The sequence below is a fragment of the Herpailurus yagouaroundi genome, unplaced genomic scaffold (assembly GCF_014898765.1).
Source record: "Herpailurus yagouaroundi ecotype Mexico unplaced genomic scaffold, PumYag 196, whole genome shotgun sequence".
In the NCBI taxonomy this organism is placed as follows: Eukaryota; Metazoa; Chordata; class Mammalia; order Carnivora; family Felidae; genus Herpailurus; species Herpailurus yagouaroundi.
The window spans coordinates 2,497,153-2,514,078 of NW_024412427.1; the positions used below are offsets into that span (position 1 = coordinate 2,497,153).

At 56.2% G+C, this 16,926-nt stretch overlaps 2 protein-coding genes across 3 annotated transcripts in view; one reads left to right on the forward strand and one right to left on the reverse strand.

Moving 5' to 3' along the window:
• The window catches only part of RIMS4 (regulating synaptic membrane exocytosis 4), a 63,973-nt gene extending 52,969 nt beyond the window's left edge, over positions 1-11,004 (forward strand). For both annotated transcript variants that reach the window (XM_040446964.1, XM_040446965.1), the window contains exons 3-6: positions 2,397-2,509; positions 2,788-2,889; positions 3,533-3,672; positions 6,470-11,004. In XM_040446964.1, the coding sequence (XP_040302898.1) occupies positions 2,397-2,509; positions 2,788-2,889; positions 3,533-3,672; positions 6,470-6,688 (574 nt within the window). In that variant the 3' untranslated portion in view covers positions 6,689-11,004. The remainder of the gene's footprint in view (positions 1-2,396; positions 2,510-2,787; positions 2,890-3,532; positions 3,673-6,469) is intronic.
• Positions 11,005-11,459: 455 nt separating this feature from the next.
• On the reverse strand, positions 11,460-16,920 carry KCNK15 (potassium two pore domain channel subfamily K member 15). Its single transcript, XM_040446963.1, has 2 exons — positions 16,597-16,920; positions 11,460-12,714 (listed from the first exon to the last, which is right to left on the reverse strand). The coding sequence occupies exons 1-2, from the start codon at positions 16,877-16,879 to the stop codon at positions 12,005-12,007; spliced, it is 993 nt and encodes a 330-aa protein (XP_040302897.1). The 5' UTR covers positions 16,880-16,920; the 3' UTR covers positions 11,460-12,004.
• Between the last annotated feature and the right edge of the window lie 6 nt (positions 16,921-16,926).

Below are 16,926 nucleotides of genomic sequence, written 5' to 3' on the forward strand. Positions count from 1 at the left end.
AAAGAAAGAAAGAAAGAAAGAAAGAAAGAAAGAAAGAAAGAAAGAAAAGGGGGCGCCTGGGTGGCTCAATTGGTTGAGCTTCTGACTTTGGCTCGGGTCATGATCTCACGGTTTGTGAGTTCGAGCCCTGCGTCGGGCTCTGTGCTGACGGCTTGGAGCCTAGAACCTGCTTCGGATTCTGTGTCTCCCTCTCTCTCTGCCCCTAACCCCACTGGCATTCTGTCTCTGTCTCTCTCAAAAATAAATAAAAATTAAAAAAAATTTTTTTAAAGAAAGAAAGAAACAAACACATACCGGGCTTCTAGGAGTCCACTCCATGTACTGGGGCCAGTCCTGGACAAGGGGAGGTTATCGTGTGCTGTGGCAGTGAGCTAAGTGTGTGTCTTCCGCCCGCAGATGTAGGTTCAAATCCTGCCTCTCCCACCCTCTCACTGTGTGACTCGGGCAGGTGGCTTTCCTGCGCTGAACCTCAGTGTCCTTGATGTTAGCTAAATAAAATCATACCTGCTTCACTAGACTCTCCATGAGTCACACCAGAATATATGGCCCGTGAGGACAAGACTTGAATAAGCCCTGGAGCCTGGAAGGGTGCTGGCACATAGTAATAAGCCCTTGGTACTGAGGTACCCAACCCGAAGTGGGTGGGCAGGGGACTGGGTGTGTCTTGTGATACTGTCTTCTTTAGGACATTTCTTCAGGAGCAATGCATTTCCCCAGCAAGACGGTGGGGTCTCAGTGTACAGGGTCTCGTCCCTCGGGAAAGACAGACTAGTGGGCTGAGTGGTTCAGAAGCAGGAAGGGGCACCCGTGCAGGGTGGATCTCAAAACCCCACCTTCCTTGGAAGCTCTTCCTGCTCCTTCAAGGCTGAGAACCCAGCAGGTTTCCCAAGGCGGGGGAGCTTTGGAGAGTCTGCTCTCTGTGCAGCGAACCAAGCATGCAGTACCCTCCAGGCCCCAAGGTGCTTTCTTCCTCCTGCTCAGAGACCGCCCTGGCCGCTGCTGTGAAACCTGGCACACAGTGGGCACTTGTTAAAAGTTCACTATTATCCTCGGGACCTGCCCAGGTGGGAAGTCACCGGGGATTGGCATCAGAAGTGTTGTACTCAAGTGCTGACTGCCCTGTGAGCTCCGTGGCTCTAGGCCGAGCAGGACCTGGGCTTCCTCACCTGAATAATGATGGTAAAATGAAGAACCAACATCCTGGGGTCGCAGCAAGGGTCACATGGGGAAGTGGGTTGCCCGTGCTTTGCTCCTGAAGGTGACAGGGTACGTCAGGCATGGTACTCAGTGCTTCATCTCACACCTAGGAAATGGGAACACTATTATTCCCACTTCGGAGATGAGAGAGGAAAAAACTAGCTAAAATTGGCATAAGCAAAAAGGTAATAATTTGTAATAATAATAGTCGTTATTGACTTATGTAACCACGGAAGAGGTGAAGTATCCTGCTTTAGGCAGAACTTGATCCAGGAGCTTGTGCAATGCCACCTGTATGGTGGCTTCCTTCACGGACCCCAGATGGCGGCAAGATAGCTGCCAATGGCTCCAGTCTTCTGTCTCAGGCTCAAGCCTGGTGGGAAAAAAGAGCTTCTCACTCCCCACAGTCGAAAGCCTCCTAACCAGATTCTTGTGGGCTGAATTGGGCCACGTGCAGGTCTCTGAGCCAGTAAACAGCCAAGGGAAGGAATGTGCTGATTGGCCAGGCGGAGCTCACGCCCAGACTCTTGAACCTGCTCTGCTCCACTCCAGGGGAATTGGTGCCTTGGGGAGGGGGCTTTTCAAAGGAGATTTGCGGTCTCATTCCCAACAGACAGGGCGCAGTGAACTTGGAGCAGCAGCAACCAAGGCAGACCTCCGAGGCCGAGCCCCTGGTCCCGTGTGTCTCGAGTTGTCAGGTGTAAACGAGTCTACTGGGGCTCTCATTAAAAGGCAGACGGATTCAGCAGGTCGGAGTAGAGTGCGGTGCAGGTTTGTTCCTCATTAGCTCCTGGGCCATGCTGCTGGTCTCTGGACCAGTGTTGTGGCACTAAACCATGGGAGCCGGGCACTGACCAGCATCACCTCCCATGTTTCTTACGACCACCCTGGGAGGCAGATATGGTCACACCTGTTTCATGGAGGTGGAACCTGAGGGTTGGTGAGGAGAGGCGGGGGGATGGTACAGGACACAAATGCTAAGCCCTAGAATTTTGGAGTCGAAGTAGAGATTTGAGGGCCATGAAGATAGAAAGAAGTAAGGAGAGACAGGACAGAGGTCTGCCTGAGGCCGGGTGATGGATGTGGACGGAATCCCCGTGGACTGAGGGAGGTTCTGGAGGTGACTGCCTGAGTCATCGGAGTCCTCAGTCAGCCCCTGGGAACATTAGTTTTTGTCTCATTTTTTTTCCTTCTTGCAGCCTTAACTATGGGGGAGTTTGCCTGGCGTCAGACGCGCAGTTCAGTGACTTCCTCGGCAGCATGGGGCCAGCGCAGTTCGTGGGCCGCCAGACCCTGGCCACCACGCCGATGGGTGAGTGCCCCAAGACCTATTCCTGATGGGGGGCACCACAAGCCCTCGTTCTCCCCCTTGTCCCCATCCCTCTTGGCTCCATCCACCGAGCACCCAGCCTAGAGCCTAGTCTGCACCCACAGGCTCAGCAGAGCCTCATGTTGGAGTGGTTTCTGGTCTTGTTTTGGGTGGGAGCAGGGGAAGTGGGGGGGCTTCATCCCTAAGTGGAGACGAGAGGCTGAGCCCCTGGGCGAGCTTCTAAGCCACTTCCCAGTCCCGTGCTTTGGGGCCCCTTGCAGGGGACGTGGAGATCGGCTTGCAGGAGCGGAATGGCCAGCTGGAAGTGGACATCATCCAGGCTCGGGGACTGACAGCCAAGCCAGGCTCCAAGACACTGCCAGGTGTGGGGCTGCCCTTCCTTCTACAAGGCAGGGGTGGAGGTCGGCGGGGAGGCCCTGAGGGGTTTCTGGGTCTAGAAGAGAGAAAATTGGGCCCAACTACAGGGGACTCCCTTGTCCCAACTCCAGTGACCCACATGGGAGTAGTGGTTTTGAGTTTGTTCAGAGAACCACTGGAGATTGTCAGTTGACCTTACTGGTCTTCCCCACTGGTTTGAGCTTCTGGAGGACAAGGACCATCTTACCTGTTTATGGCTATACCCCCATGCCTAGGTGCTTGGCACACAGTAAGTAGGTGCTTAGCAAACATTTATTGTTTGAATGAGTGAATGTGTCAGTGATGAAGGGGTAAGCCAGGGAAGGGGTGAGCAAATCGGGGATTAAGGGAGGAAACAGGTTAAGTACAGAGTGAGCAAAGCAGGGAGGGGGCAGGTAGGATCACCCAAGGAGGGGGAGTAGGCCCCACCCAACCCCAACTGCACGCTGTCACTCACACTTACCACCACACTTACCCCTGCAGCTGCCTCCCCAAACCCCATGAGGCCATCTGGCCCCCAGCAGTGGGTGGGGAGCCTCCCCCTACTGTGCCATTTGCCCACCATTTGAGGGCCAGATTCGAACTCATCCCGCCGGTCTCTGTCCTCAGCGGCCTACATCAAGGCCTACTTGCTGGAGAATGGCGTCTGCATTGCCAAGAAGAAGACCAAAGTTGCTCGCAAGTCGCTGGACCCGCTGTATAACCAGGTGCTGCTGTTTCCTGAGAGTCCCCAGGGCAAAGTCCTGCAGGTGAGGGGCCCCGAGGTCTGTGTATGCAGTTCCAGAGGGAGAGAGGGGGCACCCCGGCGTGGGGGGTGTCTCTGGAGGGCCTCACCTGGAGGAAGGAGGGCACTGTGGTTGATCTGAGCACCACAATTCAATTTTGAACAAGTTCCTTTCTGACCCTCAGCTTTATTGTAAGATGGGCATAAGATGGGGGTGCTCACAGTACCTACAGATAACATTGTGACAGCAAAATGGGTGCCTTGTGCAAGAAAAATGCAGGGTCGGCCCATGGTAAGTGCCCCACAAATGCCTGCCACCATTGTTCTTCTTGTTATTATTAATCATTATCAGAACAGCCTCTGGAAGCCGGGGGCTTGGCCTGGAGCACAAGATAATAGACTGGGAGCTGTTGAGGATCCAGAGAGGTGTTTGGTTCCCTGGCCATCAGGGGGGTGCTAATGGTGACTCAGGCATCAAGCTAGAAATAGCTGCCCATTGTGGGTGTTGGCAGGGCCCAGGTTGGATGCCTGCAGGAACCGTATGCCCACTGCCTTGGAGTCACCACTTGGGCACCTCTGGCTTGTACCTCAGTTTTTTGCTTCTAACCAGAGCAGGCAAAGCAAATGAGGGCGGGGCCAGCGTGTTACAAATTTGCCAAGACAGTGGGACTTTGGCCAGACTGGGAAGCCCAGGGCCTATCTAGGGCAGAATTTTTCAACCTGAGGGTTAAGACCCATCAGCGAGCTGTGAAATCCATTTAGCGAATCTCAACAAGTTGGTTCGTTTGTTTGTTTAACAGAATAGAATAGGAAAGAAAACATTGATCACTCTTAGTTAGGCAGGTCTTATCTGACTTGCTTCAATTGGGAGTCCCCTGTATGCACTGGGTGATGATGTAAATGTCTTACTGTATAAACTAGTCAAAAAAGTTTGGGAGAACTCTTCTAGTCTAGAGGCATTCACATGCAACTTAAAACATCGATGGGCCAGATCTGGTCCAGTAGACAAAGGTAGAGCATTCTGGCCTGAGCATCTCTGGAGAAGCTCCACAGAACATCCCTGTCTGGGATGTGGAGGGGATGGGGAAACAGAAATCTGAGTGGGGTCCTTGCTGGTGAGCTCTCTGACTGATGTGACAGCAGGACAGACCCACCAGCCCCGTGAGCGAGAGATCCGAATGCCAGTTGTAATAGTTTGCTAGGGCCGCCGTAACAAAGTACCACAGATTGGAGAGTTTACACAATAGAAATTTATTTCTCGCGGTCCTGGAGGCTAGAATCTCAAGCTCGAGGTATCGTAGGTTCCATTTCTTCCAAGTCCTCTCTACTTGGCTTGCAAAAGCCGCCTTCTCCCTGTGTCCTCACGTGGTCTTTTTGCTTTTGTGCACACGTCCCTGCTCTCTCTCTCTCTCTTCGTGTCCTAATCTCCTCTTCTTATACCAGTCGGATGGGATTATGGGCTCATTTGACTCTCTTCCCAAATACAGTCACATTCTGGGGGTTAGGGCTTCAGTATGAATTTGGGGGGAACACAGTTCAGCCCATAACCCCAGTTTAAAATGAATCCATCCATGCACCAGAGGCGGACTTCTGATCAGCTTGCCCAAGGAGCATCGAAGACTGGTCAGGTGAACCATCTCAGGCACATGATTGAACTTCTCTGAGGCTCAGTTGAAACAGCTGTGAAATCAAAACATTTTGTAGGGTTGTTGGGAGGGTTGAATCTAAGGCCAATGGAGCCTTGGAGCAGCGTCCAACACCGTATGCAGTAGTGGCTCACGCTGTTGTCATCTTGCCCTGTGTGCTTGAGAAGCAGCTGACAGTTCATAGTGAGCTTGGACGTCCACTCCTTTGATCCTTGCCTGCGAGGGAAACTGGGGATAATTTCACTTAGAAACCACTCTGAGGGCCCATGAGGTTGGATGACTTACCCAAACCACCCAGCCGGGACTGGGATTTGAACCCACCTGTGTCTGACCCCAGAGGCTGTGCATTAAAGTCAACGGGCTCCACGGAGTGACTGAGCCAGCCCACCTTTGTGGGCTAACCCCACAGGGGACAGAGTTAGACCCTGAGCCCCAGAAGAGCAAGTGAGGGTCCTGCAGCCACAGAAACCACCCGACTAGCTGCTCCAAGGGAGAGTGTTGACCAAGAAATGGGGCAGGCACTACAGAAAAGAGTCTGTTGGAAAACAGAAGGAAGCTAGCTTGTATACCATACATCCATCAGCCACTTTTAAAACTTTGTTTTGTTTCTCATGGGGGGTTTCCGAGAATCTGGAAGCAGAGGGCCTGGTGGGGATTGCAGGGGAAGGGTACCAGGCAGGGGACTCACATTGTAGGGCCAGCCCTCAAGGCTCAGCTTCAAAGGTGGAGGGTGTGGAGGGTGGAATGGAGAGAGTTAGATGGGAGGCAGGAAGCCAGTTGCCCAGGCAAGCAATAATGGCGGCACTAGAGCTAGGAAGATATGTTCAGGCTTGATCAGTTTTTTTTTTTCATGTTTGTTTATTCTTGAGAGAGTGTGCAGGTGGGGAAGGGGCAGAGAGAGAGAGAGGGAGACACAGAATCCGAAGCAGGCTCCAGGCTCTGAGCTGTCAGCACAGAGCCCGATGCGGGGCTCAAACTCATGAATCCTGAGATCATGACCTGAGCTGAAGTCGGATGCTTAACCGACTGAGCTCCCCCAGGCACCCCAGGCTTGAGCAATTTTAAGGCGGGAGCATCCACAGGACTCAGAGGTGAAGTGGGCATGAGGGTGACCTGAGTTCTGGTTCTGGGCCCGTGAATGGCAAGATTTGAACCGCAGTGTCTCTCGCCCCGCAGGTGATCGTGTGGGGGAACTATGGGCGCATGGAGCGGAAGCAGTTCATGGGTGTGGCCCGAGTGCTACTGGAGGAGCTGGACTTGACCACCCTGGCCGTGGGCTGGTACAAGCTCTTCCCCACCTCCTCCATGGTGGACCCAGCCGCGGGCCCCCTGCTCCGGCAGGCGTCCCAGTTGTCCCTCGAGAGCACCGTGGGCCCCTGTGGCGAGCGATCTTAGGGCCGGGGTGGGGAGGGGCTCCCCGAGAAGGCCTGGAGAATGCCCAGCCCCAACCTGGGACCCCAGGCCCAGGGGCACATTGAACAGAGGAGGATGGGGTTCTCCCCCACAGTGGGGAAGCAGAACGGGGAGACCTGACCCCCAGGGCCCCTCCTCACCCCCTTTTTGCCTCCTACCCCCTAAGACCTTCCCTCTCCCAACGGGATTGGCTGCACTTTTGACTTGGCCGGTTCTTGACCTGGTGGATGTGGCTGCAATCCGGAGAAAGGAAAGACTGAGGTGGCAGAGCATACCATCCTCCTGTCCCAGACACTGTCCAACTGCTCCCCCTTTTTGCCTCCTCGGAAGCTCGCTGCCCGGAGCCAAGTCCAGAACCCAGCGGCCATCTCCATGGTGCCAATTACCAGCAAGTGTCTTTCCTGCGGCACCGGGTTCAGGCAGCTACTCCTGCCCCAGAGCTGATGGGGCAGCTTTGCAAGGATCCGGAGCCAGCTCCGGGGGGTCCAGAGCCTCCCACATGACGAGGAGCTCGGCCTCCCTCCGCCTGCCCGTGGAAGGAGCTTTGCCGCAGCCTGTCCGAGTCCATCTGTCTGTCCCTTCCTGCCTGCCCCTCTTCCGGTGGCTCTAGGAATTGGGGTCCAGCAGGGGCCAAAGGAGAGGAGGCGGTGCCCTGGACCTGGCACAGACCCCCAGGGTGCCTAGCTCCGTGGGATTGCAACGAGATAGTGTGGAAATGGACTGGAAAGAACTGGGTCGTCTGTGTTTTGGTGAAGGAGCCACGGGACCCTGATTTTCGAGAACCCCAAGTCCAGGGAGCTCACCGTCTCTGAATTTGGGGACGCTGGATTGGAGAGGGAGTCTAAGCAAAGTTGGGGTTGGGACCAGTGGTGCCAAGGCAAGGGTTTCCCATATAGGAGAATCCCTCCTCGTTGGGTGAGGTCAAAGGTCTTCTTGTCTACCCCTCTGCCTCCAGGCTAGGGGTCTGGGGAGGCAACAGAGCTTCCCTATTTTAGTCTTTTTAAACAAACCATCCTGTACTAAGGGCAGAACCCACTGCCCCTGCCTCAACTACCTTGGCTCATGAGTGTAAGAATCAGGAGATTCCTTCTCAAGCAAGCCTGGGTAGCTGCCTTCCTGGCCCGGCCCTCCCCGAGGCCCACGGAAGCCCTTTTGCATGCTGGGAGGACACAGGCTGGCCCCTCTTTATAGAAGCACATTTCTGCCACCTCCCCTGGGAGGCACCCAGCAGCCCACCACCCCTCATTACCCAGTCCCTGCTGTGTAGGGCGTAGTCCAGTTTAGCTGGGTAGAGTTAGCGTTCCAAGCCCTGGGGCCTCTTCTTAGCTTGCATATAGTCTTTACAGAGTTCCAGGATGGGTAGAGAGGAGGCACACCAGAACATTCCAGGAGGCGGCTGTCTCCTCACTGGTCTGGGTCTGAGCCTGGAGCCTGATTCATGGGAGGCCAGCCCTTCTTCTTCCTCTTCTCGCCCCTCCTCCTCCCTCCCCACCCCTCTGACCCGGTTGTAGCTGGAGATGCCCCTTATACTCAGATGTTCTGACGTCTTATCCTTGGTACTGGTTTTATTTGTGAAGCACTCCTGAGGGTTGTGGGCCTTGGTGGAGAGGCCTGGGCTCCATTGGAGGAGGTCATTTTCCACCGAGGATGCCCAGCTGTGTTCAGCCCTGCCTTGTCCTTGGCCTCACTCTAGGCTACTGATCTGGCAATTTCTTCCACCTGGAATCCCTCTCCTCTATCCTTCCCTCTCCTCCCCTCTGCCTCCTTAAGCCCTGGGGAGCCTTTAAAGTCCCGGATGAGTTATATCGCCTCCATAGAGCTTCCCATGCTGCACTGGGAAGGGGAGACAGAGATGCCCCTTTCTTTTATCGATGAGCTCTTCCGAGCTTCCTGGGATTGTGCTGGGTGGAATCCCAAGGCTGGGGCAGGAGGCAGCAGGGCTCTGGGTGGCCTCTAATCTGAGGCCCAGAATCAGCCCCTCCCCTGTTTGTTTTTTTAACCAGTGTGATTTCTCTGCTGTTCGTTTATTACTCACCATTTGGAATATTTTGAGCCAGGAGAGCGCCTTCTCTCTCCAGCCGTCACTGCTCTGGTTGTTCAGGGGTAGCTTTTCAAAGACGGGGCAGAGCCAGGCTGTCCCAAACAGAGGGAGAGAGGGCTCGGAGCCCCCCCCCAGCCCGAGCCTACCCTCTGGTGTCCGCACAGCCTTTATAAAGGGAGAGAGCACGCTCCAAAGCAATAACAACATCCTGGGGGTGGTCACCGAGGGCCCCCCTCAGTGACTTTCTTGTTTGTTCTGTGAAATCTCAGTTCACCTCCTGGTGGGGTGGGGTGGGGGCTGGAGCCCTGTTTCTTCGTATCATTGTTGTGAGCACGTGCCCCGCTTCCAAGGGGGCTCTGACCATTTGGTGCGGAACCACTGTCTGTCCTCACCAAGAGATGGGGGTTTGGGGAGGGGGTGACTATTCTCAGTATTAGCTTTGGGGAACCTTCAAGGCCAGCCTGTCCCTACTGCTGTCTGATCCTTGCCAGCTCAAGCTCCGTCTGGAGAGGAGCAGAGAGGTGGAATTGTGGGATTTGGGAGTGGGAGGCTAGGGTTTATAGAGGGGCTGATTCTTTTTTCAATCTCTGGGCCAAAAGTCACATGCAGGGGTACTGTGGGAGGGAGTCTTCTCCACTTCCCTTCTCCAGAGTCCACTTTCCATACAGCTGGGAACAGACCTTTGGGACCATTCATGAAGTCCATTTTACTGATGAAGACTGAGGCCTGGCGAGGGGAACACTCGCCTCTGGGGTCACCTGTGAGTTGGGTGGCGCCTCCATCCTGGCCTCCTCCCACCCGAGGCTGAGCTGGAACCAGAGCAGGGCCAGGTGGGGCCACCGTTGCCCACGACACTTCTTCCTCCCTTCTCTCCGTAGAGCCTCCCAGAAAAGATGGGAAGAGCAAATTGTAGCCCATCTGAGAGGGGAGGAAACTAAGGCCCAGAGTCAGGAAGTGACTTGCCCAAGACCCCTCAGCAGATGCGTGATGGGGCTCTGTTGTGCTTCCCTCCATGGGACCGGAAGCCACTGCCCAGGCATGTCTGCCATGATAAGCATTTGTGGCCTTTCAGCCCTGGGCCACGGGGCCCTGCTTGGTTCCATCTCTGCGGACCCCGGTTTGGCGGAGAGAGTTACCATAGAGCCCTAGCTGCCCTGGGGTCCGGCCCAGCGGACTGAGGGTGCCCAGGATTTGGTCCAGACCTCGGTGTCTGGGTAGGGGTTCCTGCTGGGGGTGGGTCAGAACCCCCGTAGGACCAACCTGAGGGAGGTAAGAAGTGCCGGTTCCCGCCCGGGGGCTGTGTGGGAGTGAGACGGCTGTGACACACGTCATCTTAAGGAAAGCCTCACAAAACTTTCCGATGTAACAAGATCTGACCTTCCCGTAGTGCTTTTCAAACTTTTGCTTTCCAAGTGCTTTTACGTTGAGCATACCCTCACAAGAGCCCCTGGGGGGTAGAGGGGGCCTGTATTGTCAGCCCACTTTACGGAGGAGGAAGCTGAGGCCCTGGGAGGGAAAGTACCGGCTAAGGTCCCACTGTGGGTTCCCGGCGGGGTCCGGACTGGAACTCAGTTCTCCCACAGCTCAGAGCTCTAAGAGGAGGTGAAGCAGATAGCTTAGAGGGTGGTTACGTACTTTACGAGCTGATTCACCATCCGGTTCCTTAAACCAGGAGCTCCTGGGCGCACTTCGGTGTTCAGAAGCGGCGCCGAGCCCCCCTCCCTTTGGAGCACAGCTGTTGCGTCAGGCAAGGCCACCTGCATTTATTTATTGAGCAGCAGCACTGTGCCCGGCCCAGGGGACCGAGCCCTCTCCCGTTCCCCCGCAGTGATTCCCCTGGCTCTGTGGGAGGGCCCCTTGTCTGTATAGCAGCGCCTCAGAGTGGACAGAAGGCTGCCATGTCCATGAGCGCATCGGACTCAAACCCTGTGGGGGAGGCTGACTGTGCCCATGTACTCCTAGCTTCCGTGAGGGCAAAGTGGAGACTTGAACCCGGGGCCTCAGGCATCACATCTGGAGCCCTTTCATTCTATGCCTGCCTCCGAAGGGGGTGGCTGGGAGGCCGGACCCCGGGTCCTCAGGCTGGGGGCCTCTCCATCCACCCACTTTTCTCTCACTCCCCCTCTGGGAGCAGGAGCCACTCGGGACTTTGGGGAGGGAGGGTTTCCAGGGCGCCTGGGTTGGAGTGGGTCACGTTGCATTGTGTTCATGACCATGTAGCTCATGTTGAAAATTAAAGTTTTTGGCTTTTCTAACCTGGCTCGCTCTGCTTTGTGTTGAGAGTTCTATCTGGGAAGCCACGGGTAGTTGGTGTTTGAGGAAGCCGAGCGCTGCAGGATGCCACGGACACCTTAGGGGGCAGGGTGCATCCCAGGAACCCTTCCAGAGATGTAGGGGGTGGGGGGTGGGGACACGATTCCAGCTGAACTCAGTCATTACAGATGTGGAAACTGAGGCCCAGGTAGGGGATGACATTCCCCAAGGTCACGCTGAGGGCAGTTGGCAGGACCCAGATCTCACGGCTTCCAGAAGAGGGGTCTTCCCACAGCATTTGACTGCGTCCAGGTGCTCCAGTGATGTGGTGGGTGTCAACAAGGCCCTCCTCGTCCTCGGATGGCGCTCGCCAAGGACAAAGAACATGGTGGGGGGGGGGGGTCGGGCGGAGGGTGTGTTTCATTCACACAGGGGTCAATTCCACTCTACACATTGAGCAAGAGGATGAGCAATCTTTTAAATAGTGCAGATTTGTCCGCCCCTACACTCGGGGACAGGAGCTGTTTCCCTTCAGTGCATCCGATCCCCATGCCTCTCCTGGTGTGAGCAGCTTGCCTCACTGCCTGCCTCCCAGGGTTGAAAGTCCCGCATTTTCCCTTACAACACGGAAAACCTGCCTCCTCTCTCAGCGGAGAAACAGCCACCTGTTTCCACTCGGGAGGGCTAGCTGATGACATGGGCCTGTGGAGAGCCTCTCCTGGGTGGCTGATGTGGCCGCGCCTTCCTAAAACAGTTCGGACCACGGGGATTTGCACCTACAGGACGTGCTTGTGCTTAAGGTGTGGCTGTAATGGATTTTTGGAGAGGAGGGAGGGGCTGGCCACAGAAGGGAAAGACACTGCTCGTGGCAGAAGACGGCCCTGAGGCCACAGCCCCTCTACCCTCTCCAAGCTCTGGGGAACATGCCCTGACAGGTGACCCTAGCCCCTCCTGTTCCCTCGACCTCCCCCAACCCCCACCGTCCGGGGCCCGGGACAGGGCTGTCAGATGGACTTCCGCCGGGCCGGGGGCCTGCCCACCGTGCCGCCGCCCACAGCCCCAGGGCTCGAGGGGGGTGAGAAGGCCAGGTTGTCGCGGGCCCCCAGCTGCAGCCGGTGCACGCGGGACGAGATGGAGGCGGAGCCCCCGGCGCGGGCAGGGCAGCGGGGCGGAGGGCGGCCGCGGCTCTCGGGCGCCCCCAGGCGGAGCGGGCTGGCGCGGCGGGTGGCGCGCTCGGGCGCGTCGGTGCTGGCCGCCAGAAAGCGCAGGACCACGAGGTTGAGGAAGGCGCCGATGACCGTGAGCCCCAGGAGGATGTAGAGGAAGCTGAAGGCCACGTAGGGCGGCTTCCTCTGAAGCGCCTCGTCGCTCTGCAGCGCCACGAAGTCACCAAAGCCGATGGTGGTGAGGGTGATGAAGCAGTAGTAGTAGGCGTGGAAGAAGGTCCAGCCCTCGAAGTGCGCGAAGGCGGCGGCCCCGAGGGCCAGGGTGGCGGCGCACACCAGCAGCCCGGCCACCACCATGTTCTCGGTGGACACGCGCGGCCGCCGCAGGCCCAGGCAGCGCTTGGCCGCCAGCAGGAGGCGCCGCACCAGCGCGTTCAGGCGCTCGCCCAGGCTCTGGAAGGTGACCAGCGTCAGGGGGATGCCCAGGAGCGCATAGAACATGCAGAAGACCTTGCCCGAGTCCGTGCCCGGCGCGGCGTGGCCGTACCCTGCAGGGAGAGCGGAGGGGAGGGGTGGTGAGCACCGGCCGCAGCCGCCCTGTCCGGGCTCCCTCCCCTGCCCCCCGGAGCCTGCGCAGCGTCTTGAATTGCTGCTTCTAACTAGGTCATTCCCCGCCTTTGAAACCTTGTGTGGCTATCCCTAACCGCCCCAAATTGTAAACAACCCAGCGTCCCTCGGCTGGGGAACGCGTAAACAACCTGCGGTACACACGTACAATGCAATTCCGTTCCGGAACAGAAAGGAATGAACTGGGGTTACCTGCGCCAACAAAGGATGGGTCTCAGCTGCATTACGGTTAGCGAAAGAAGCCAAGCGCAAAAGACTACACACTCCATGGTTCCATTGAAATGGCATTCTGGAAACATTCTGGCAAAACCATGGGGACAGAGAGCAGATCTGTGGTCGCCAGTCCTTGTGGTTGGAGGAGGGGGTTAACCAGAAAGGGGCATGACAAATTTGGGGGCGATGGGAGCCTGCTAAGTCTCGGTGGTGGCTGCAGGACAGGTCCTCACCCGTGAGAACTCGCCGAGGGCTGCTACACTGAAAAATGTGTGTTTCACCGTGTGTGAAGTATGCCTTGATTTAAACATCAAGCAAAATCTTCCATGGTGCCCCAGGACCCACAGGGTAAAGCACCTACCACTTCTCACTTGGTGTCGGAGCTCCTTGGTGATATGACTCCCCCTACCACCCCGCACCTGTCCAGCCCCACCCTGTGTTGTTCCCCCAACCAGCATTCCCACCTCCACATGCCTCTTCTCATGGTATTTTTCCTCCCCTGGATAGCCCTTTCCCTGCTGCCCTAGTCCACGACTTCCCACATCCTGCTCCAAGCCAGCCCTCGCTAAGCACTTCTTCAGTCTGAAGCAGTAATTCTTCATCAGGTCCCCTCGACTGCTGTCGGGGACCTACACACGAGTGGGCCTCCTGGAGTCCTGGACCACCATGCCATCCCCAGGGACCGAGCATTCCTGGAGAGAGGAGCGAAAGCTTTCAGGGTATTCTCAAAGAGGCCCATAACCCAGGAAAAGTGCAAAGAAGGTGCCCCCTCTAGCAAATGGACACCATCTGCCAAAATGTAAATACACAAACGCTTGGCCCGTGCATTTCCACAGTTAGGAAGTTAGTCCTCCAAAACACATGTGTGTGCAAAGTGAGGTGTGCATGGGGGGCATCAGGGAAGCATCGTCGCTCGTGGTGAAAACTAGGCAACCTAAGTGTCCATCGGTAGGGGCCTGGTGAAATAAATCATGGTGCCAACCAAATGACAGAGCCCTACGCAGCAATGGTTCCGACCAAGGGTCATTTTGTCCCTGAGGGGGACATTTGGCAATGTCTGGAGACATTTTGGGTGTCACAACTGGGATGGTTGTGTGCTCCTGGCGTCTTGTGGGTAGAGGCCAGGGACGCTAAACATCCTGTGATGCACAGGCCAGCCCTCCCTCCACAACAGAGTTATCCGGTCCGATGTGTGAGTAGTGCTGGGGTTGAGAAATGCTGCTATACGGCCAAGAAAAAGATGACACAGCTTTTTAGGGATTGATTTTTTAAAAATCGCCAAAATATATTAAGTGAAAAAAGAAAGTGCGAGACAAAACAGTGTGTATAACCTAATGTCTATATATGTGTGTGTTTTAAAGGAATACACAGGTAGAGAATATATGTGGAAGGATGCACAAAAAAACAGTAACTGTATTTGACTCAGGGTAAGAGACTTATGGGTTGAGGGACAGGGTGAGAGGGAGACTTCCTTTTCATTCTCTACCCTTTTGTGTATGCTGCGTGCACACATCATTTATTCAGAATATCGACACAATACATGTTATTAAAGATCTGTGGCTCCACATCCACATTTCTATTGCATGGCCCCATCAGTTTGCCCCCTATCTGTTTTTGGGGGGAGCTCCGCCCACGAGACTGTGAGCTCCTTGAGGCCAGAGACCACGCCAATCACTTCTGTGTGTCCCTAGTCACCAGTGCCCTGCACAGAGCCTGACACAGACAAAAGGCCCAATGAAAGTTTAATATCGATAATGCTCATCATCAATAATCAAATCAAACTGAAGGGGGTGCTGGGTGCGACACAGGGGAACCTTTTTAGCAGTAAGATGCGAAGCAGCGCTGTTTCCAGCTGGTTGGGGCTAGGTCAGGCTTTGACAGAGTGAAACGAGCAATGATAATAACTAAACATGCTAGGCACTCTACACAGATTATTTTATTTTACCCTCCTAATTACTGTATGCAATATTAGTCTCCCGTTTTTGCAGACAAGGTAACTAGGCTCAGAGCAAGGAAGCTGCCCAAACATCACAGGGCCTGAGCCATTAACCACTCTCCTCCATTGTGCCTCAGTGCCTCTTGCAGAGCTCTGGCTCCTGGGTTCTGGCGCTGGGCTCTCTGCAGGGCTGGCTTTTGCAGCCGGGACCACACAGCCCCAGCTGGCGCCCCCAGGTGGCCGGAAAAGGCAAAGCTCCAGCTGTTTCCAAGCTGGGTCCCCCCCCCCCCCCCCCCCAAGGTGCCAGTGAGGAACAGCCCACAGAAAAGGCCAAAACCAGCTGTGAGCCTTCCAGATAACGTGGGGGAGGGCAGAAAAGGTGGATGGGGTCCCACACCACTGGGCATGGCAACAGAGAGTGTCTTGGGCTGAGCCTGGGTAGGGAAGCAGGGGTGCCCATGTTCACAGGAGGGGTCATAATGGGCTGAGTGGGAGCTGGGCCCACAGCTGGCAAACAATGAATTGTTATATTGTTATTATGACCAATTAATAGTGCCTATTTAGCCTCAGGCACCTTGCCAAGCATTTTACACACTTGACCTCATTTAAACCTGGCAACCACCCAGCGAGGTAGCAAGCACTGCATTTGCAGTCGAGAAAACCAGGGCTCCGGGAGGTACGTTCAATTGCCAGAGAAGACAGACAGGAGGCAGCAGAGATGAGAACGGAACTCTGGGCTATGTAATTGCAGAACTCGGGCTTTTAACCCACAGCTCACATTCGTTCGCCAAGAGCATTAGGAAAAAACTTTCTCCAAAGCTCAGGCTTCCACAGTGGTGATCCAAGCTCTAGGGGGTGCCTGGACATCCACAGCTGGGGCCTGGGAAGCGGCGGACACCCGGCCTGGAGCCCTGCAGAGCCTGCTTCTCTCCTTTCCTGCTTCCCCAGGCTTCTGCTCAGCAGGTACCAGCCAGACGGTAGCCATGGCAACGACTGACGGTCCAGATGCTGCAGAGAAACTGCTCTGGATCCCCGAGGGTGAGGTCCAAAGCTTGTGGTAATCAGTCATTCCTTCAACAAATATTTATTGAGTGTCTACTATGCGCTCGGCTGGGTACACTGCAGTGACTAAGACAGACTAGATCCCATTGTCATGGAGTAACGGCATAATAATTATAATACAAAAATCAATCTCTCTCTCTTTTTTAGTGCTTTGTATGTGTCATGCCCTGCGCTAAAACTTTCTGCACACATTATCTCCTTGGCAATAATTATCTCGGTACAGCCCTGAGATAGGGCCTATTAGCAGCCCTATTTTACAAAGGAGAAAACTGAGGCTCAGAGAGGTTAAGCAACTTGTCTGAGGTCACGCAGCTAGTGTGATGCAGCCAGGCAAGGAAGCCTCCGTCTCCAGCCACTCGCGCTTCGCCCCGCTCCACCTGTCTCCCGGCCCCTGGAGGCTTCCCCCGAGCACTCCCGCGTGCCACCTCTGGGCGAACTTGAGCTTCCCGACTCCTCCCAGCCCCGCCCGCGTGGGACGCCGTCCCCTTTCGGCGGAGGGCGGCTGAAACGACTGGTCCACAGCCACCGGGCCCGGGCAGGGGCAGAGGAGGGGTTCGAGCCCGAGGCGGGGGGCGCCGCGGGGCCCGCTCACCGATGGTGGTGATGACGGTGATGGCGAAGTAGAAGGAGCCGGCGAACTTCCACTGGCGGCCGGCGCGGTGCGGCTCGGCCTGCAGCGCCAGGCGCTCCAGCTCGCGGTAGTCCTCGGCCGAGAAGCGGTACTTCCTCCGGAACTCGCCGCGCTTCTGGGCCAGCAGCCGCTGGCGGCCGCGCTCCGCCTCGGACTCGAGCGCGTCGAAGACCGCGGCGCCCACCAGCAGGTAGGACAGGATGCACAGGATGAGCGCGGCCGTGCGCACGCTCTGCTTCCTCATGGCGGCGCCGCGGGCCCCGCGCCCCGGGCCCGTCCATGCGCCCCGAC

Coding starts and splice junctions, on each gene's coding strand:
- KCNK15 (XM_040446963.1), bottom strand. CDS start 16,879: ATGAGGAAGCAGAGCGTGCGCACGGCCGCGCTCATCCTGTGCATCCTG. Junction 12,715..16,596: donor CACCGTCATCACCACCATCG/GTGAGCGGGCCC, acceptor CTCTCCCTGCAG/GGTACGGCCACGCCGCGCCG.